This window comes from Bos taurus, chromosome 24 (assembly GCF_002263795.3).
Source record: "Bos taurus isolate L1 Dominette 01449 registration number 42190680 breed Hereford chromosome 24, ARS-UCD2.0, whole genome shotgun sequence".
NCBI classification, from domain to species: domain Eukaryota; kingdom Metazoa; phylum Chordata; class Mammalia; order Artiodactyla; family Bovidae; genus Bos; species Bos taurus.
This window is the reverse complement of record NC_037351.1, coordinates 30,376,403-30,399,178: the sequence shown is the minus strand read 5'-3', so window position 1 is coordinate 30,399,178 and position 22,776 is coordinate 30,376,403. Positions and strand designations below refer to the sequence as shown.

The 22,776-nt window shown below is 43.4% G+C and overlaps 1 protein-coding gene across 5 annotated transcripts in view; it reads right to left on the bottom strand.

Moving 5' to 3' along the window:
* KCTD1 (potassium channel tetramerization domain containing 1) overlaps positions 1-22,776 on the bottom strand; it is a 212,169-nt gene that overhangs the window by 39,638 nt on the left and 149,755 nt on the right. For 4 of the 5 annotated variants that reach the window (XM_024984411.1, XM_005224077.5, NM_001080360.2 and 1 more), the window contains exon 2: positions 11,921-12,099. In XM_024984411.1, coding sequence (XP_024840179.1) covers positions 11,921-12,099 — 179 coding nt within the window. Of the gene's footprint in view, positions 1-11,920; positions 12,100-13,406; positions 13,901-22,776 lie in introns of those variants that run through there. The other variant, XM_010818766.4, reaches the window with a different exon arrangement.

Below are 22,776 nucleotides of genomic sequence, written 5' to 3'. Positions count from 1 at the left end.
CATTTCCCTCACATCCTGGGATACACATGGGCAGAGTGGAGGAACCTGCACCATTTTTTCCCCAAGCATCTGGAGATGATCCTGATCTGAGAGGTTCAGGGAGGAAGTTATCAGTGGGAGGAAAACATGCTGAAGGCAGGTGTTACCCTTCTGTTCATCTGGTTCATGGGTGTCTGGGTTACGACCAGACTGATGGATCCCCTTCTCCTTACTTTTTTGATTCAGGGTAATTAGACTAGAAAATCCCTTTCTAGGCTCTGCTTTGGAGAGACTGGGATGTTAATCTTTGCTTCCCAGATTGGACTAGGCCTGCCGTTAAGATCTGACATCACCATAGCATCTGATGATTCAAAATGTGGTTGAGCTGAAGCAGCCCTGAGGTGGTTAAGCTGCTCCAGGTCAAAGCAAAACTCATGCCACTCAACAAAACAAAAATCATTCAACAAATACTTACCCAGCATTGCCAGGCACAGTACAAGTTGCTGAAGACTACTGGTAGACCTATTATTTGGCTTAAAACCTGAAGCATAAGCTTAGGGGGCATGTTTTAGAAACACATTTTAAAAATCTTGAAAATGATGTTTCTGATGGGTGCATGCACGTGTGTTTTGCACAGGGGTGTGAATGTGAGATAGTCTATAGCATCTTGCACTCGGCTTCACTGCTTTAACAGACAAGGAGGAGCCCAGCACAGAGGTGGTGAGTAATGCATCAGTGGGCATAGAGACTCCTAACCTGATGAGCAGCCTTACGTGTCCTGGCATCCCCTAGACCATTCCTCCCCCTGGGCACAGCATGCCGGTGCCAAAGCTGATTCCTAAAAGTTTTCCTAATGGATTTCTCTTCACATGTGCAACCCAGCAGCCATCAGCAGGTGGCACGGTCACTGGTCCAAGGCCAACTTTGCCCCTTGCTATGGGAAGGGTGTGTATGCTGGACATGGGAAATGGAAAATAAAAGTCTCCTGAAACCCAGTGGCAAGGAAGAACAAGACTCATTTATCCCACTATCCCATCTAAGGTGGTGCTTTTCAGGCTTCTTCAAGTCATGACACATAGAAATGGATGGCATGGTATTTGGACAACCCTGGGCCACAAGCTCACGGCAGGAGACCCGCATGGGAGCTCTGGCACCCAGGGGTCCCACATGCCCCAGCTAATGCTGGGTGAAGGCCACTTGAAAATAAAGGAGCTTGAGATATTGTAGATGATCTGCTCCCTTGGCCAAAGCCCACCTTTAGAACACAGTTCCAGAAGGTAGCAAGATGGACTGTGTGGCTGAAGGTGGGAAGCATTAGCAAATCCCATGCCTAGGCCCTGCTCAAGGCCAATGCAATCAAAATCTTTGTGGGCAGGACCAGGTTTTCTTTTTCAGGTCTCAGCTGATTCTAACATGCCACTAAGGTTGAGAAGCACGGCTCTGTTGTGTTGTTATTGTTATTCAGTCGCTAAGTCATGTCCAAATCTTTGTGACCCCATGGACTACAGCACGCCAGGCTTTTTCAGCCTGGGTCTTGGGTCTTTTCCAGCAAGTCAGCTCTTTGCAACAGGTGGCCAAAGTATTGGAGCTCCAGCATCAGTCCTTCCAATGAACATTCAGGGTAGATTTCCTTTAGAATTGTCTGGTTTGAACTCCTTGCAGTCCAAAGGGACTCTCAAGAGTCTTCTCCAGCACCACAATTCAAAATCATCAATTCTTCAGCGCATGACTTTAAAAGAATAAAAGACAGCCGGGAAACTAATCCCACCACCATAAAACCCGAGACTGCAAGCCATGTGACAGAGCTGTTCTTCTGGGTTCCCTTACCCTCCCTGCTCTCCGCCCGGGCGCCCTTTCCTTGCTTTGTCAGCAAAAGTAAATAAATTAATAAATAAAAGAATAAAAAACCAAGGTCCTGGAGCCAGAGGGAGCTGGAATCCTGGTCTTTCCCCATTTGCTGAATAAGGGTGAACGCATTGCTGAGCCTTGTGGAGCTGTGTGTTCTTATCTGTTAAATGAGGTCAATAACAGGCCCTCCTATAATGTTATGGTGGCACATGGAATGGTGGAGGCGATGAACCCAGGCCAGCTTTAAATGTAATTTTCTATTTTGAAAAGCTTCACTTGATTATTCAACCTTCACTGTTTTGAAGCTCTGGCTGCTGGGTACAGTATTTTACCCAATAATTAATTCACATATTAACCAAACTCTTGAATGTCCACTGTGGCTCGCCTGATACTAGGTACCAAGGATTCAAGGGTGAGACCTAAGTTAGAAGGAGCTTTCCGAGGAGGTTTCTATCTAAGTCGAGGCTGAGTGCTTGGCAAGTGAGAAGTTATTAAAAATTGAGATGGGGCTTACAGTCCTGTCCTGAGCTGTTTCACTCTAAACACCCGGTGTTACTCCCCGCCCATGGTCACTGCTCTGCCATCAAAGGCTCCGGCGCTTCTCCTGTGTCTAAGGATTGGGCTAAGGGATCCCAGCCTTGTTATTATTTGCCTGCAAGGGCCTTCTGCCCACGTTTATTTTGAACATCTGTTAACTCTCTACTTCGGTTAATACCAAATAAAACTTCAGTCACCACCAGATGCAAAAATATAGAAAATGTACCAGAAACAGCATTATGGTTAATATAACTAGCGAGGTAATCAGGACATGATGGACGGGGCTGGAGCTGTTCCGTACCCACGGCCCAGACAATAGACATGACCCTGAACATCCCCCGCTGAGATGAAGGGTGAATGTGTGTATCTGCCACATATTATATAATAGGAGTTGAATCACAGAACGCAGAACAGGCCACTGGGACTCCCCCGGTGGTCCAGTGGTAAAGAATCTGCCTGGTAATGCAGGGGACAGGGCTTCGATCCCTGGTCCGGGGAGATTCCACATGCCACAGGGCAGCTAAGCCCGAGTGCCACAACTACTGAAGCCCTGGAGCCCTAGAGCCGGTGCTTCGCAGCAAGAGAAGACACCATGATGAGATGCCCGTGCACCACAGCTAGAGCGCAGCCCCTGCTCACTGCAGCTAGAGAAGGCCTGTGTGCAACAGCAAAGACTTAGTGCAGCCAAAGAAATTAATAAGCAAAAAATAAAATTAATTACTTAAACTTAAAAAAAAAAAAAAAAAAAAGGACAGGCTGTTGATCACAGATCAAAGGTGATCTGTGATACCAAAGTCACAATGACCTGCTTCTGCATCGACCCTGAAATGTGACCTAGATTTTTGTCTAGAAAAATGTAGATGAACAAATAAAGATGTATCCTGAAGAAAGAGACACCAGAATAAAATTATCTGCAGACTTAGCATAGGAAGCAAACTACATCCCAAGGCTACTTACCTGTTTTATTTCTCTTCCTACTTCGCTTATACCACCTCAAATGTTATTTGATTGTGTACTTGTTTATTGTCTGTCTTCCACCCCACTCCCATGTAAACGACAAGAGAGCAAGGACTTTTGTTAGCTAGTGTATGCCACAGTTGATAGACAACACAGAATAAATCTGTGGAATGAATAAAAGAATATGACAGGGAAAACTACAGGCCAGTGCCTGTAATTTGGCTGCACTTTTCTTCGGATAATGCTCTAAGGTAAGACTTGATGAGCTAGATTACTTTAAAACTCAGGCCTATGTTGCTCCCAGCGGCAGAGCAACTTGGCTGAATCTGCTAGTCTAAGATACTGAAGCTGGCTTTTCAGCCTTAAACAGAAAATCCAGCTTCATCGTTTTTGAAAAACAAACAAAAAACAAATAGTCTTTTGAAGCTGGTTTTATTTACTCTTTGCCTATATAACTGAGGAGCAATTTTGGAAAAGCAATATTGTAAGATGAAAAGAAGAAACAGGGAAGAAGAAAAATTTCCCTTATTATCCTGGAGAGACTTTCCATTGTTCATTGGCCAGGTGCTTTTCCTCCTTTTGAGTCACCGCATAAACTAATTTCTTTTTTTAAGTATATTTATTTATTTTTTTACTGTATCAGGTCTTAGCTGCTGCACATGGTCTCAACAGTTGCCTCAGTATGAGGGTTTTTTCTCCAAGGCAGGCAGGATCCTAGTTCCCCGACCAGGGATCAGACCCAAGTCTGCTGCATTGCAAGGAGGATTCTCAACCTCTGGACCACTGGGGAAGTCCCTTCTTTTAGTTTTTTGTAAAGATCAGCCAATCAGAACTGCTCACCAGTAGACTGTCCTCACTGTGTGAAGGTCCACAGGCATTTCCCCAGCAGCTGTCTCTTTCCATTTGAAGTGAAGTGAGAGTCACTCAGCCGTGTCTGACTCTTTGCAACCCCATGGACTATATATAGTCCGTGGAATTCTCCAGGCCAGAATACTGGAGTGAGTAGCCTTTCCCTTCTTCAGGGGATCTTCCCCATCCAGGGATCGAATCTCGGTCTCCCATACTGCAGGCAGATTCTTTACCACCTGAGTTATATTCAGTGCCATGCAGCAATCCCAAATGAATGTTTAGGGAACAGTTTGCGAAACAGGGTACATTAATTTGGGGGCATTTTTGTTGAGATCCTAAAGTGTGAGCCTGTGAGATGACACCTGGGGACCCACTGTGTGTGTCTAGGGACCACAGTGTGAACTGGAACTGTTGACGTCACAGTCAGAGCGCAGAACCCCCAGCCCTGACACAGGATTACAGAAAACTCCCGAGCCCGGCACGCAGAAGTTACCTGGAAATCCACACCGTGAGAATGCAATTGTCCTGAAACTGCGGACCAACCTCTTAATGTTGCACACGCCCAGCTTTCCCTTCAGTGCTGCCGTTGTTGTTTTAGTCTCTCAGTCGTGTCCGACTCTTTGCCACCCCATGGACAGTAGCCCACCAGGCTCCTCTGTCCATGGGATTCTCCAGGCAAGAATACTGGAGTGGGTCGCCACTTCCTTCTCCAGGGGATCTTCCCAACCAAGGGGTTGAATCCAAGTTACCGGGAAGCCCTCCCTTCAGTGCAGCTCCAGGTAAAGTGCCGTGGAATGGCCAGCACGTTGGGGGTGAAGCCTGCCAGAGCCGGCTCTCTGCTGGCAAGGCACACATGCCTAGCACTGCCATCCTAAAGCACCAGATACACACACCCCTTGGGTGGCCATGGGTGTTGACTGCAAGGCTGAAAGCTGAGTCTCTTGGGTTTTGCAATTAGCTACATATGCCAGTGTGCTTAGTAACTCTGCTGCTATTCAGAAGAGACCAATTCAGCATAATCTTATGTGGGAGTTAACTCATATACTTGGTTTAAAAGATATAAAAGCTCTGTGAAGCACACAGATAGGATGGCTCAGGGGACTGTAACATGAGATCTTGTCTTTCACTTCCAGGTTAGCAGCTCTTTTAGCTAGGCATTGCCTCACTGCCACCCGATAGGTTTGCTTAATCAGTTGTATCAACCCACTTCCTGGTTTTAAGAAGTCCACATCAGAATAGCCATCAATATAACAACTGCTGTTAATATTATTTTTGATCAAGGTGACCATTAAGGCTGAAATAGACCTAACTCTGAACTCAGATTTACGTTTTCTTTTAAAGCAGGGATCTCTAGCCTCTAGGATCTAATGCCTGATGATCTGAGATAGAGCTGATGTAACATAGAAATAAAGTGCACAATAAATGTAATGTGTTTGAATCATCTTGAAACCATCATCCCCCATCCCTGGCACAGTTCATGGAAAAATTGTCTTCCATAGAATTGGTCCTTGGTGATAAAAAGATTGAGGACTACTGTTTTAAAGCATGGGCTTCCCGGGTGGCTCAGATGGTAAAGAATCTGCCTGCAATGCAGGAGACCTGGGTTTGATCCCTGGGCCAGGAAGATCCCCTGGGAAAGGAAATGGCAACCCACTCCAATATTCTTGCCTAGGACATTTATTTAGTGGCTAGGTAGATATTTCAGTGTCAACATTCAGTTCAGTTCAGTTCAGTCGCTCAGTCGTGTCCAACTCTTTGCGACCCCATGAATCACAGCACGCCAGGCCTCCCTGTCCATCACCAACTCCCGGAGTTCACTCAAACTCACGTGCACTGAGTCGGATGCCATCTAGCCACCTCATGCTCTGTCGTCCCATTCTCCTCCTGCCCCCAATCCCTCCCAGCATCAGAGTCTTTTCCAATGAGTCAACCCTTCACATGAGGTGGACAAAATATTGGAGTTCAGCTTCAGCATCAGGCCTTCCAATGAACACCCAGGGCTGATTTCCTTTAGGATGGACTGGTTGGATCTCCTTGTAGTCCAAGGGACTCTCAAGAGTCTTCTCCAACACCACAGTTGAAAAGCATCAATTCTTCACAGTCCAACTCTCACATCCATACATGATCACTGGAAAAACCATAGCCTTGACTAGACGGACCTTTGTTGACAACGTAATGTCTCTGCTTTTCAATATGCTATCTAGATTGGTCATAACTTTCCTTCCAAGGAGTAAGCATCTTTTAATTTCATGGCTGCAATCACCATCTGCAGTGATTTTGGAGCCCAGAAAAAAAAAGTCTGACACTGTTTCCACTGTTTCCCTATCTATTTCCCATGAAGTGATGGGACCAGATGCCATGATCTTAGTTTTCTGAATGTTGAGCTTTAAGCCAACTTTTTCACTCTTCTCTTTCACTTTCATCAAGAGGCTTTTTAGTTCCTCTTCACTTTCTGCCATAAGGGTGGTGTCATCTGCATATCTGAGCTTATTGATATTTCTCCCGGCAATCTTGATTGCAGCTTGTGCTTCATCCAACCCAGCGTTTCTCATGATGTACTCTGCATAGAGGTTAAATAAGCAGGATGACAATATACAGTCTTGACGTACTCCTTTTCGTATTTGGAACCAGTCTGTTGTTCCATGTCCAGTTCTAACTGTTGCTTCCTGATCTGCATACAGGTTTCTCAAGAGGCAGGTCAGGTGGTCTGGTATTCCTATCTCTTTCAGAATTTTCCAGTTTATTGTGATCTACACAGTCAAAGGCTTTGGCATAGTCAATAAAGCAGAAATTGATGTTTTTCTGGAACTCTCTTGCTTTTTCCATGATCCAGCGGATGTTGGCAATTTGATCTCTGGTTCCTCTGCCTTTTCTAAAACCAGCTTGAACATCTGGAAGTTCACAGTTCATGTATTGCTGAAGCCTGGCTTGGAGAATTTTGAGCATTACTTTACTACTGTGTGAGATGAGTGCATTAGGAGGTTTTAAAAAGGCTATGTAATTTGTTACCAATATTACTTACTTAGGACAAATTAGATACCTAGATTTTTGTTCCCAATGATGTTAGTGGGGACCTTGGATTTTTGCGTTAGATATAATCAGGTCTGTTCTTAAACTGTGCAGGGCACAAGGCAAGATTATAAGTGAGGTTCACCTCCCATTTGTCTAGATATTTACAACTTAGAAATCAAGCTAACAAACTCCTTGTATATCTATTTAAAATATTTTAATGCTGATAATATTTTTTCTTGACACTTTTTAGTTTTTGGTTCCACTTATTTGATGTAAAATTATTACAGATCCAAACTGGGTGGTTTTCCTGGTGATTCCAATTCCAAAAGCAGCCAGAATTGGAGACTTGTAGGCTCCCATGAGCGGAGAAGGCAATGGCACCCCACTCCAGTACTCTTGCCTGGAAAATCCCATGGACGGAGGAGCCTGGTAGGCTGCAGTCCATGGGGTCGCTAAGAGTCGGACATGACTGAGCGACTTCACTTTCACTTTTCACTTTCATGCATTGGAGAAGGAAATGGCAACCCACTCCAGTGTTCTTGCCTGGAGAATCCCAGGGACGGGGGAGCCTGGTGGGCTGCCGTCTATGTGGTTGCACAGAGTCGGACATGACTGAAACGACTTAGCAGCAGGCTCCTATGAGGGCTTCCCAGGTGGCTCAGACAATAAAGAATCCACCTGCAGTGCAGGAATCGCAGGAGATTCAGATTCGATCCCTGGGGTTGGAGGATCCCTGGAGGAAGGCTTAGGCAACCCACGCCAGTATTCTTGCCTGGAGAATCCCACGGACAGAGGAGCCTGGTGGGCTACAGTCTATAGGGTCACAAAGAGTCAGATACAACTGAAATGACACGTGCAAAGTTCCCCTGAAACGGAACAGTGATCATCACTGAGGTGGTATGGATCAGCCTCTGTCTCATAAACACCTCCAAAGACCTGTTTTGCATCTTACATGAAACACTGGTAAAGACACACCACATCATAGATATATGCAGTACTACAGTTAATTTGAACCCTTATGTCCAGTCCTGTTAGCTAAAACCCACCTGATAATAAAAGTGAATAACAATGTGAGTAATTAACCTTGTTGTAAAATGTAGAAGTCAACTCGCTTACTGAATCCTTACTTAGGGTTTGTAAACCAAAAAAAAAAAAAAAAAAATAGGGCACATCAGTTCGTACCTCAGGGAACCTTGCTAATTAAAGAAATGAAGATGGAGATGTATTTTCAATGGTGGAATGGCCATTATGATATAGCACAAAATATCAAAATATTCATTGAGTAAAAGACCTATATTCACTTGGAGGGACCATATAGAGCCGTATGGTGAAAATCAGGATCGCTCAGGAAAATTGCAGAGGTTCTTGTTTCATTGTCTGGGGTCTCGAATGGTCTTTTAATGCTTCCCAGGTGCTTCTAATGTTTACCTGTGTCCAATTTACCACTTTCTGGGGACAATGTTCTAAAGCAGGGGTCCCAAACCTCTGGAATCTAATGCCTGATGATCTGAAGTGGAGCAGATGTAACAATAATACAAATAAAGTGCAGAATACATGTAATGTGCTTGAATCACCCCAAAACCTCCCCATCCTGGTCTGTGTTAAAATTATTTTCCATGATACCCGTCCTTGGTGCCAAAAAGGTTGGGGACCACTGTTTTAACGGTAATCTTTAGTCTAGAAGACAGTAAATAGAAATAGAATAAAAAATCACCTACGATATTTCAAAATGAAGTAAAGACTCTTGCAGGACCTTTGATTTACAGAAAGACATCATATCTTTTAAGATCACTTGTTACAAACAGCATTGTACTTTTATACTACAGGTCTCCTCTTGAAATCCTTGAAAAGAAAACCAAGGAAAAACCCCTTCCCCTCTGGGCTACACCAAGGAAAAGATGGATAAAAGAGGAACCAGGGGGCTGGGAAAGGTCCCACAGGCTGAGAAGGGTTCAAGACACCCTAGAATCTAGAGAACTTGGCTTGGAATTATTATTTGTCATTCCATGGCCACGGCCAACCTAATATCCTAAAATGTATCCCCCAAACATTGATGATATTGTGAGATTTTCCTAGAATTTGGAAGGAGTATCTGACAGCTATGGAAAAAAACATGAAGAACTATTTCTTCCCTATATCTCTGGCTACTAAAAGTTGTGGTTTTGTGTTCAGAAGTTCAGTCATGTATGACTCTTTGTAACCCCATGGACTGTAACCCTCCAGGCTCCTCTGTCCATGGGATTTCCCACGCAGGAATACCGGAGTGGGTTACCATTTCCTCCTCTAGGGGATCTTCCCAACCCAGGGATCGAACCCGAGTCTTTTACATCTCTAGCATTGGCAGGCAGATTCTTTACCACTAGCATCTCCTGGGATTGATCCCATTAAACTGACTGCTGCTTTGAAATGACCATTTAATTGCTTTCCAAGTCCCTCTGCCCCAAATCCAAGGGGAAGCAAAGCAACACACGGTGACCAATTCAACATCCACACCATTGTCTTCTGACCAGTGTCATCTGCTTTAGGTGTAAGCAACAGAAACAGAAGCTACTTGTAAGGCTTGTTTCCAAAAGTCTGGACATATGGTTAAAAACATCTCCTTGGAATGGCTCAGCAGTTCTACAACATTAAAGATAAAGGACCAGAAGATGCAAGCAAGGAGGCCTTTGAGCCTGTAAGAATCCAGGCAAGAATCCAGAAGTGAGGCTGTTACTGTGGTCTAGGAAATGAAGGAATGGGATATATTTGGAATTTGGAAGGCAGTTTGAGAAGAAACAATTGCTGGGTTTGGCAGAGGATTAAGTATAAAGGCAATACTATGTGTTGGGCACAGGGCCATGGCGTGCTTTCTGTAATCACGTATAATCCTCCCAATAACCGTGGAAGAATACATATTTGCGTCTATTTCACAAGATAGAACATAGGCGCTTAGAAATTGAACCTACCTAGGTCCAGATAACTATTAAATGGGAGTGTCAAGATTCAAACCTGGGAATAATGAACCACAAATTATTTCTGATGTTGCTCTCTGGATACCACAGCTCACTGTATGTGACAAGGAAGCACAGAGAAAGATTGAGAAAAAAAGATGAACACTGTATCTTCTCTTATTAAGTTGGAGAAAGAGATATTCAATTTATGATATATGTTAAGTATCAGGAGGTTGGGAGAGGGAGAGGTTTAATTATGTATATGCTTTTTAAATCTCTGTATATATAGTTCAGTGCTGTCCGACAGTAATAAAGAGCGAGACACACATGTAATTTTGTACTTTCTGGTAGCCACATTAAGAGTAAAAAGGAACAGGTGAAATCAATTTGATATATTTTATTTAACTCAATTATTATTTATGACTCAATATATTATCCTACCCACTCCAGTGTTCTTGCCTAGAGAATCCCAGGGACGGGGGAGCCTGGTGGGCTGCCGTCTATGGGGTTGCACAGAATCGGACACGACTGAAGTGACTTAGCATTAGCATACTATCCTACTGGGGCTTCTCTGACGGCTCAGTGGTAATCCACCTACAGCGCAGGAGACACAAGATACACAGGTTCGATCCCTGGGCCAGTAAGATCTCCTGGAGGAGGGCATGGCAACTCACTCCAGTATTCTTGCCTGGAGAATCCCATGGACAGAGGAGCCTGGTGGGCTGCAGTCCATAAGGTCACAAAGAGTCAGACACGACTGAAACGACTTGGCACACATGCATATTCCTTTATAAAATTATCAGATAGTGAAGTGAGATTAACAAAAACCAAAAGAGCAGTCTTCGTGCAGTTATGACAGTGATTTCATCAGTGCTCTCTCCTTAGGCTGTAAGTTACCTGATACCTGTCACATTATAGGAGGTGCTCAAAAAATGCAATGAGTGCTCTTCTGAAGCCCAAGTGCTCTGTTTCCATTTCATTTGAGCAGAAACAAGTAGGGAAAACTCTTTATCCTGACATCAGCCCATGTGAGCTCATGCCTCTTTCTCTACTCAACAGCCTAACCGCCTAAGATAAACTCCCTAATAGGTTCTGCCACAGCCCCCAGATCCAGATGTGCTGAGGTGGGGGGGGCAGTGGGGTCCGGGGGTGCAAAGTAAATTGTTTCCTTGGAACTCCTTTAGAAATGAGTGGACGGGGACTTAGGAGGGGAGCTCTCCTCAGAGTGGTATACACAGCCTGTCTGTAGAAGAGCCTCCCCCCTTCACATCCTTTTTATATTTGCTTATCTGCCTTGAGCTCTTACAGTTCCACTGCCCTTCATTTTTTTTCAAGCGAGACTATCTTTCTGGACTTTTGCCAGCTGTTCTAAATATACTGCCCTACTGATAAGAGTCTCGATTTTTTTCCAGTTCACAAGTTGGAGGGCCAAGTGATCCCTTATAAAATTCTAAGACTTGATAAGAAAGTGTGTTTTAGCAGAAGAGGACAGAAGAAAGGTCAGGGGGAGAAATTACCATCCTTTGTTTACCATGCTAAGAAATGTGAAGATCTCAGAGGAGTGAAATATCGCAGAACTCCATCCTCGGTGACACTCTCATGCGTACTCGGCTAAGCTCTGGATCAAACCCTGACTCACAGATTTACGTTCGTGTCCCAGGGCAGCGTCTGGGGCAGGGGTTGGAGCGGGGGAAGCACGCAGGTGCATGATGCCTTTACGTTCTACTCCTGGCCGCAGTGAGGCCACGCTGCAAAGCTGGTCAAAGGAAGAACAGTTAGCTCATCAAATACATGCACTTTTGGATTACCTTGACTCGGGGTATTTGGTGAGGGTGGCCAGGCTGCTGGTGTACATGTGGCCGCCCACGTCAATGTGGACGGGTGCGTTGGATTTTGTGAGCTGTGCTGGAGTAGGAATGCCTTGATTGTTCAGTGGAGATGCAGGAGATCTAGTGATCAGAGGTCTTGACATATTGGGCCGACTGTCCTACAGAGAGAGAAGCAAGTTTAGACATGTTTGCTTTATTCAGTGGAGAGAAAGGAAACGCATACCTCCTACAGAATAAGCCAGTGACTAGCGCTGATATTTGTTCACTAATAAATTCTGGAAAATCAACAAGCTCTCACTTTTACTATTACGCGTGTGAAAAAACTCCGAGATACATGACAAAGAAAAGGAAAACTTCCAATGCTCAGAATCAAGGAGCTGAACTAATGTTCATTTCACATAGAACCATGCACTGTGACGGCTTATTTTACTAATGAATTCTTGCATTTAACAACTGGTTAATGGCTTGTGGAGAACTACTATTCATTACAAATGAAAAGATAATCAATACTTGAAACGGTCTCCATCCAGATAAAATACATATGCTTTATCCTTCTCTTGGAAAACTACCTTACTGCTGTGGGCTGGGGATAAATACAGACCTTCAGCACTTGGGTTCTGCAGAATGGTTTCTTCCAAATCAGGAAAAAGGGGGCATGACTGGTCTAACCATCAGTCCACACACTCAAAGCAAGCTTGTAAACAGGTACCAGAAATTCATCAGTCAACAGATGAAACAAACAAAAAAATAACCCCCATCTACCCACTGGGTTCCTGCTTCTCTCACTAGAAGACTATGGAACTGGGCACACTTTGAAAAGCGTGTCCCCTCCAGTGGTCAGGTATGTGCTTGGGAGCCATGAGCCAGCCGCTCTTGTGCGTGCTGAGCTTGTAGTAGAGATCATTTTCCAAGATGGGGCTGAGGCACATGGCCGGGCGCAATGTGCTGCCCCACAAAGACATCCTGGAAGCAAACAAAGCAGAAGGAGGACATCACACGATGGCACAAGAACGTGCTGAAGAAACTGTACTCTTGAGAAAATAAAACCTGCCATCCTTTCCGTGGATACAATACAAATATTTCAAACACCATCCAAACATGGTCAATCGCTTTCAAATTAGAGCCCAAACCACAGACAAGTCAAGTCAGGTCTCTGGCACTCAAAGAAGAGGGTCAAACATTTAGAATCTACAATTAGGAAAAAGCTCAAACAGCACTTATGTCTGAATTCTGCCAGGCGATCGCCACGAGGGTGCTTGTAGATTTACAGTTTAGCCAGAGATTGTTTGCAAATAACGTGCGGCAGAGTCAGTGATAAGGCATAATAAAGGGATTTTGAGAAATGCCTTTGATAGAGATTACAAATGGGAAATCATCTAGTTTTTGTGCATAAAGCCCAGCATGATGAAATATAAATTTGCAAAACATCCTAGATTTTATGATCCAAAACAGCTTCAGGAGTTACCTGGGGCACAACTGTTGGACTAGTTAGCATTAACCACATGTCCAGGCAAGACTGGGAATGCACGTTTCTTCTGAAACTCCGCATCCACTGTGAATGGGGTGGTGACTGAGCTTTTACTCAAAATGTTGACCATCTGTGTGGTGCTTTTCTCCATGCTGAATTAAACAGAGCCCAGGAACAGTCATAGAAAGGGTTCATGCTTTATTTCTTCAACTGGGGGAAGTGGGTTTGTAGACGGTCACCGTGTTATTCTTTGCATGTTCCTGTATATTTTTAACAATGCAAAATAGATATTAAAAAACACAAGGGATGATTGCAACACAGAGAGAAAAGTGAAAGAGGTACTGGATGGGGAAAAGAACTAAAAAAACAAGGACACACGTCAGTAGGAAATGTAAAGCAGTGAAGGCTGAAATAGTCAACAGCATTTTAAAATCTGGGTGTCAGAAAATGCGTTTTTTCCTTTAAAAGTACAATCATAAAAGTACAATAATATAATCCACTTTTAAGAACTATGTACTACCTGACTTGCTTTTAGAAAATGATTTCTTGGCTAAAGACACATACACACACACACACACACACACACCCTAGTCTCTGTTACAATTCAGTCCATCACAGCACTGTAGCGTCTGTAATAGTTTTTCAATTGGACACATTCTATACCCTGCCTCAGGGTGCTGGGGTGAAAATGAACAGATTTGCAGGGTTAATACTGTAGTTAGACTGTGACCTCACTCAGCACAGCTCTAACACTGCCAGGTCTACGGAGAAGGAGGAAAAAAGAAAGCGTAACTGATCGGTTGAAGGAATCCAGATTTCTCAGAATATATACCATGTACACTGGAAATCATATATGTATGGATATTGCTAAATTTAAAATTAAACCAGTGTTTCCTTGTGGGGGGAGGATGGGAGGTGGGGGATTAACCCTTTAGGTCAAAGTTTCCTAATGGGTGGGCTCAGGCAGATTAGTAAGACTTTTTTTTTTTTTAATTGATTTGTCTCTGCCAGATCTTGTGGCACACAGGATCTTCTCTCTCTGTGGCGGCTTCAGGATCTAGTTCCCTTAGTCGCTCAGTTGTGTCCGACTCTTTGCAACCCTGTGACTTTGTGACTGCAGCACGCCAGAATTCCCTGTCCTTCACCACCTCCCAGACATGCTCAAACTCATGTCCATTGAGTGGGTGATGCCATTCAACCATCTTGTCCTCCGTCATCCCCTTCTCCTAGTTTCCTGACTGAGGATCAAACCTGTGCCCCTGCATTGGGAGCACAGACTCTTAGCCACTGGACCATCAAAGAAGTCTCCCCCCATCCCCGTTTTTTTAACTGAAATATAGTAGATGTAACAATGCTGTGTTAGTTTCATGGGCACAGCAAAATGATTCAGCTATAATATCCATCTCTATATCTATACAGCTTCCCTGGTGGCTCCGACGGTAAAGAATCTCCCTGCAATGCTGGAGACCTAGGTTCTATCCCTGGGTCTGGAAGATCCCCTAGAGAAGGGAATGGATACCAACTCCAGTGTTTCTGCCTGAAGAATCCCCATGGACAGAGAAGCCTGGCAGGTTATAGTCCATGGGGTCACAAAAATTCGGATACGACTGACCAACTAACACTTTCATTTCACATACACACACACACACACACACACACACATATATATATGTATATGTATATATATCTGGTCTTCTCAGGTGCCACAGTGATAAAGAATCTGCCTGCCAATGCACGAGCTGTAGGAGACACCAGTTTGATTCCTGGGTCTGGAATATCCCTTGGAGAAGGAAATGGCAACCCATTCCATAATTTTTGCCTGGAGAATTTCATGGACAGAGGCGCCTGGCAGGCTACAGTTTATGGGGTCACAAAGAGTCGGACACGACTGAGCACACAAATGTGCATACACACACACTCACGCATCTATCTTTTCAGATTCTTTTCCCTTATAGGCTATTATAAAATATTGAGTCTAATTTCCTGTGCTATACAGTAGGTTAACTTATACGCAGAGTACATCATGAGAAACGCTAGACTGGAAGAAACACAAGCTGGAATCAAGATTGGTGGGAGAAATATCAATAACCTCAGATATGCAGATGACACCACCCTTATGGCAGAAAGTGAAGAGGAACTAAAAAGCCTCTTGATGAAAGTGAAAGTGGAGAGTGAAAAAGTGGGCTTAAAGCTCAACATTCAGAAAACTAAGATCATAGCATCCAATCCCATCACTTCATGGGAAATAGATGGGGAAACAGTGGAAACAGTATCAGACTTTATTTTTTTGGGCTCCAAAATCACTGCAGATGGTGATTGCAGCCATGAAATTAAAAGACACTTACTCCTTGGAAGGAAAGTTATGACCAACCTAGATAGCATATTCAAAAGCAGAGACATTACTTTGCCAACAAAGGTTCGTCTAGTCAAGGCTATGGTTTTTCCTGTGGTCATGTATGGATGTGAGAGTTGGACTGTGAAGAAGGCTGAGCGCCGAAGAATTGATGTTTTTGAACTGTGGTGTTGGAAAAGACTCTTGAGAGTCCCTTGGACTGCAAGGAGATCCAACCAGTCCATTCTGAAGGAGATCAGCCCTGGGATTTCTTTGGAAGGAATGATGCTAAAGCTGAAACTCCAGCACTTTGGCCACCTCATGTGAAGAGTTGACTCATTGGAAAAGACTCTGATGCTGGGAGGGATTGGGGGCAGGAGGAGAAGGGGACGACAGAGGATGAGATGGCTGGATGGCATCACTGACTCGATGGACGTGAGTCTGAGTGAACTCTGGGAGTTGGTGATGGACAGGGAGGCCTGGCGTGCTATGATTCATGGGGTCGCAAAGAGTCGGACGTGACTGAGCGACTGATCTGATCTGATCTGATCTGATACAGTAGGGTTCCTGTTGGTTCCAGTAAGACTTGAAGGGTTACAATTCGTCTTTGGTGAGCCCTTCTAGCTCTTCTCTGAGGCTCTGTCTTCTCATCCTGGGAGTTTTCTGTGTTCTGCATTTGTCCCCTTAGTTAGATCATTTCTAAGGTATTAACTGCTATTAGCTAATGGAATAAAGGGTTTTCACTCAGTATTTTCCACATTGGTGCAGGCTAAAAGGACTTTTTAAATCCACAGGCTCGGGATAGGAGGGCGTGTTTGGGGCTAGGTGGTCTTAGCGCTTGTAGGAGACACTCAGATCTGTTGCACTGATTCCAGGTGTTTCAGTTGACTCAGCCGTGGCTACCTCCTCCCCTCTCCAGTAACCAGAACTGGCGCTCTCTCTTCTTTAACTGGACACTGAGGTCTCAGATAGGATGTCTGCACCTGCCAGCAGCAGCTACTTCCCTACCAGCCTAAGGATGAAGCCAACACCCAGGCTGGCTGAGCTGGATCCTCCCTGGCACTGTTGAGACACTGGATCCACCGACTCTGAGCCTCCAATCTCTATGTTTCCTGATACTCGGGAAGATAAATTCATCTTTAAAGCTAGACTGAGCTGGGACTTCTGTTACCTACCCTGCTTCCTACCTTTCCTGGATACAGCCACCTCCCCATGGGGTCATTTGGGTTGGTGAGACTTGGTCTGTGATGCCCAGAACAGCTGCTTGCAGACAGACATGGCAAAACTTTCTATCCTATTATCACCATGCTTCAGCTCCACTTTCCCATCTTTAATCACTTTCCCAGCATCATCTCATTAGTTTGTGTGTGTCTTTCAACATCACTTCCGATGAGATGAAAACCATGAACTTTAACCAGAAGAGCGCACAAGTGTTTTGAATGTGCCAACATCGCTGCTGGAGAAACAGCTCAGGGCACTGAGGTGTATTTGGAAAGTGGCCAGACAGAATGGTGGTGTTTCTGATCATTCCTCCTCTGGAACAGACTCCTCACCCGGGTGGTGGGCTGGTGGACGGAACCCCATCCTAATGTTAAGTTACTCGGTTATGGCCCCCTCCTCGTGTAGCCCACTGTTCCCTCCTTCCACAGTCTCAGGCAGTGTCCCTAAGGATGCACATACCCCGGGGGACAGGACAGGCTGGTCCCTGGCCTCAGCAAGCTGGTTCAGTGGGAGAGAGGAGACAGGAAACAATCAAGTACAATAGGCAGGGGGAAGCCAGGTTACTGTGGCAGTTTTAACTACGAGGACATGTAATCCAGGCTTGGGGGCTGGGAGGAGTGGTGGGGAAGACTCCCTGGAGACAGTCTAAGCTGAAATCTGATAGGTGAGAAGTCAGCTCACTGTGGGATGCAGGAAGGAGACCACACGGTACATTCTAGAAATTAATTCACAGCAAAATTTCAGTACACTGTGAGAATTCTCCTACTTGTTTTCTTTCCAAGTACGGAGGGAAAGTGCAGGAAATGGAAGCTTGAAGATGATGGTCTGAGGACCACAGAATTAAATGTCAATTTACAATGAAAATATAAATAAACCCACCAGAATATTATTATGATGGGAAAACGGGGAAGAAGAGGAGGAAGGAAACTCATAGCCAGTTTTCTAAGCAGCTGTCTAACAGAACTTTCTGCAAGAATGGAGACAATGTTCCATACCTGCACCATTTAGTAGGGTGGCCACGTGTGGCCATTCGAGGACCTGAAATGTGGCTAGTGCGACTTAGGAACCATATTTGTAATTTTAATGCATTTTAACTAGTTTAATGTAATGTAGGTAGGTCAAGTGTTGGAGGCAACACTGGAGGCAACCCACTCCAGTATTCTTGTCTGGAGAATTCCACGGACAGAGGAGCCTGGTGGGCTGCAGTCCAAGGGGTCACAAAAGTCGGACACAAATGAGCAACTAACTCTAAGGTTAAGTGTGACTAGTGGCTGTCACGTTGGACAGGACAGCGCAGTAAACCTTGTTTGAATTTTTCTTGATATATGGAGGCCCAAATCATGATAAACTTGACCTTTAATCACTCAGGGAGAAGCAGGGGCATTTTAAAGTGAATACAAATGGTTTATGACCCCATCCTTTCCAACACATTCATTTCTGTCTCCCCTTCTAACTGTACTTCTGCCTTCTTTACTGATTTTATGAAAATTAAAGAGATGAGTAACCACGCAGTAAGGATGCTGCACATACTACATCTCTGGGTCTCAGAGAAGCAGCTGAGACATAAAAGCACATCCTGAATGACTCCGTTCCCAAGATGTTACAGGCAGCAAAAGGAATCTGTGATGACAGAGCTCAGAACACTGGCCACCTTCTTTTTGGCAGGGCGGGTGGCTGGCTAGGAGGGGATAAGAATGAATCTTCTGGAGAGCTAAAAAAGTCCTGAATCTTGATCTGGGAAGTTAAACAGTTATATACATACGTATGCGCATGTGTGTGTTTCAGTCGTGTCCGACTCTTTGAGACCCCATGGACTGTAGCCCGCCAAGCTCCTCTGTCCATGAGGCTTCTCCAGGCAAGAATACTAGTGTGGGTTGCCATTTCCTTCTCCAGGGGATCTTCCCCAACCCAGTGACTGAACCCGAATCTCCTGCATTGGCAGGTGGATTCTTTAACTGCTGGCTGAGCCACATTGGAAGCCCATACATACATGCACCTAAGATTTATTCACTTGACTTTTAAGTTCTACTTAAAAAGAAAATAAACCAGAAAATAATCTCGGAAGAAACTCCTCCAATCCAAACACTTTTCTGTCCAAATAGTCATTTAAATTACTGTGAAATACTTCTTTTAAAAGCCAAAAAGACACTTCTTATTTCCTCGCATCCGATTCCCCAAATCTGACTCTAATACCTGGACATGAAATGGTGCCTGAAATTCTATTTCTAATTCTCCATCCCCTCATTTCTATCCTATATAGATTTTTCAGGCATGTTGATCGGTTTATCTTTAAAATTTCCATTTCTCAGCTGCTTTCAGTCTGCGGCTTCCTTGTACCTTAATCATCCATCTCACCTACCCAACAGAGCAGCAATGATTCTGGGCGAGGAGAGTCCTTCAAGGGATTTGACTGCAGGCATCTTTCAAAAGAAGCTAATGAAAAATGTGCCTCCTAGATCTAACCTTGCTGTGTGCTGTTCAAACAGGAGCCCCAGGGGCACCGCCTGGAACAAATGAGCTGAAGTTTAAACTGAAAGTTTTAATGACTTTATTTGTTAAGAACGTATGCCCCTGCCTCATGTCACGTTCCACTATCAGGCTGGACTATATTATCTCTTTCACTGGGAAAAGAAACACGCTTCTCAGGAATACTTCCAGAAAAGCATGTCAATAGTAAAGTATTTACCTATATTATTTGATACATGCAATAGAGCAGTGATGGAATTTAACACAAACCCTAACTTTTCCCACAAAATTCAGCCTGGGTTTAAAAATACATGTATTTATATCACCCGTACTCTCACATGTACCCAAGTAGCATCTCAATTATATGGAATGCATGGAGAGTGGGGTGTTCTGATTAATTCTGTTTTCTGATACTCAGCCAACCATTTTGGCCATGCAGCTTATAATCAAAGTGTCTTAGACAAGGATCTTGCTTCCTAAGGTAGAAATCCGGTGTTGCCTTGGGAGGGTTAGTTTAAAACTGACACCATCTTGCTGGACTCACAGTAAAGGTTCTTATAGAGAAACATCCCCTAAGTTGTGTGCTGAGACTCGCAACCATAAAACCAGCATATTTTGTAAGGGCCCTCATCGTTTCTTCATTCAAGTAATATTGACTGGGTTCTTGAGTGGGTAGCCAGTGCCTTCTCCTGAGGATCTTCCCCGCCCAGGGGTTGAACTCTGGTCTCTTAGGCTGCAGGCAGAGTCTTTACCATCTGAGCCACCAGGGAAGCCTGACTGAGCTCCTACTATGTGTCAAACTTTAATAGCAGAGTGACACTGGAGAGAGAGAGAAATAAATCGCTTCTTAAAATTTCACATAGGTTAAACAAAAAAACAAACAAAAAAAAACAGGCCCGAGCAATATTTCAAAATTGAAGACTGTTTCTGTCAATCTCTGAAGTCAGTGGAGAAGTAGGCTAAAAAGTCTTCAGAGCATCCAAATTTGATATCAGATCTTCCATTCATTTTATTCACAGGTACTCCCTTCAAACTCACAGAACCTGCTTACTCCTGACTCAGAGATTCATAACAAGTGTGGTCATTGGTTTTCTAGCCTATACAAAAATCACTCCAAATTAATTCATCCCCAGATCAAGCCCCACATTAACTTAGATTGTAAAATATATAATAAAATGAAGAAAAACTTCTGCACAAATATGATTTTAAAAAAACCTTCTTTTTAAGGTAAAACAATTTTGAAAACTTTACATAGCTGGAAAAAATAAACCAAAACAGACCATCTCAAGTGTGCAGGAGAATGAAGCCTGGTTTTTGGAATCTGAAGACCTGGTTTGAGTTCAGGCTCAGTCTTTAGGTCATCTTGGAGAAGTTACCAAACCTACGGGGTTCCAGCTTTCTCATCTCTAAGACAGGATGAATCTTCCCACTCTACAGAGAGGTAAAGCCAGCAGAGGGTAAAATGTTGGTGATGGCTTACAATACAGGATGTTGCACAGAGAAAAGACAGAGGAATTTCTGCAGAAGGAATTCTTTCCTTCTGCACATGAAAAATGAAATTTAATACATCCATACACTCCATGTACAGAGATGTCTATGGATCCAGCAAGACATACAGAGAACGTTTAAAGCAGTTGACGAGTAAAGATTCATAGATGAGAAAGACAGCATTTTACACTGATAAACTATTACATAATGGGGTACAGATAAAGAAGAACAGAACAGTGTTCTATTCACTAATAGTGAATAACACTAATAGTGTTCTATTCACCAGTTCTAATCACTGGTAGTCCAGTGGTTAGGACTTTGCCTTCCAATGCAGGGGCTGTAGGTTCCATCCCTGGTCCGCGAGCTAAGATCCCAAAGGCCTCACAGCAGAAACACCAAAACATAAAACAGAAGCAAAATTGTAACAGAGTCTATAAAGACTTCAAAAATAATGGTCTACATCAAGAAAAAAATTTTTTAATTAAAAAAAAATAGGATGGAACATTACAAGATGAGAGCCGGACAAAGGCTATGAAAAGAAGTAAAGAATGAGATCATCACAGTAGGTTCATAAAATGAAATAGCACGTGAGCTGTATTGATTTTGTTTTCAGATCAAATCTTAATTTCACAGATTAAAAAAAAGGAAATAAAAAATAGGAGGCTTCAAAGTTGTTTCAAAATGACTAGCAACTGTGTTAAATTAATCTGTAATTACTTCCTAATCTGAAATAGCAAAATGTTACTCCTCTTGCCTCAGGCCAGGAGGATGGCTTACTACTGTTTATCTACTTTAATGCACAATATTTACCAGATATGGAGTCTCCTCAAAGTGCCTTCTTCCCTCAAATAGTGAAATATGTATCCAAGAAGTTCCCTTATTAGATTATCAAGCTGGGACCACGAAAAGAAAACTATTTGCCAAGATTTCTCTGCCTTTTTTTTTTTCCCTCAAAAATCAAAGTGAATTTATAAAAAGAACATTTTGATAGAATTTTGCTGTGTTTATTATAGCTGGATTAATTTTTAAATTAGATTTCTTGGACAGTTTCAAATATACTTAAAAAGTCACAGGCTAGTATTTTTAAATAGACATTATAGCTCAACTATGGATATTACTATCTTTTTAAAATTAAAACATACCATTAAAGTGAAAGCAGTCTCTGTTAACAGTTCTATAGGGAAAAGTAATTTTTTTTTGCAAAAATAGGTGTAGGTACAATGAAAATATTTGAAATTAAATGCACCCACATATCAGTAGGGTGTAGGACTGGGTAATGATGTCACAGGCAAATTTTGTTTTTGTTTTTTCTCTTATACTTTATGATACGGAACACTGAAATTAAAAAAAAAATTCTATTAAAAAAAAAAAAACAGGAAAGAAACACCCAGCACTATACTGCCCAATTGAATCAATTAGTACAGTCTTGGCATGCTGTTATATTTTACTTTCATCATCATCAGAATTTTGTGGACATTTTAAAATGAAGAACAGAATGAAGAAATACAGAAATGGAACAGAACTTAGGGGTGAAGTTTCCTTTTCTTTTATTTTCTCACCAGGAAGGAAATGTGTGGAAAAAAAATTAAATGGGCCTCAGGTCATGGTAAGCTCATATTTAGCTGACACGGAAGTCTATTTAGTTTGATCCTGAAAGAAAGGGGCAGAAGCCTACGGTTTCTACACTCTTGGGAACTATCTGGTCATCTGTCCCCGCCCTGGGGTCCCCTCGATTTCCAGGTCTAAAACCTAGCAAGAGCAAGCTGGTAAAAGCCACACATGAACACTGCCTGCTTTTCCAGAAGTCAGTCCGGCACCTGCTTTCTTGCAAGAAGGTGCAGGCGGCAGCAGAAAGGCTGG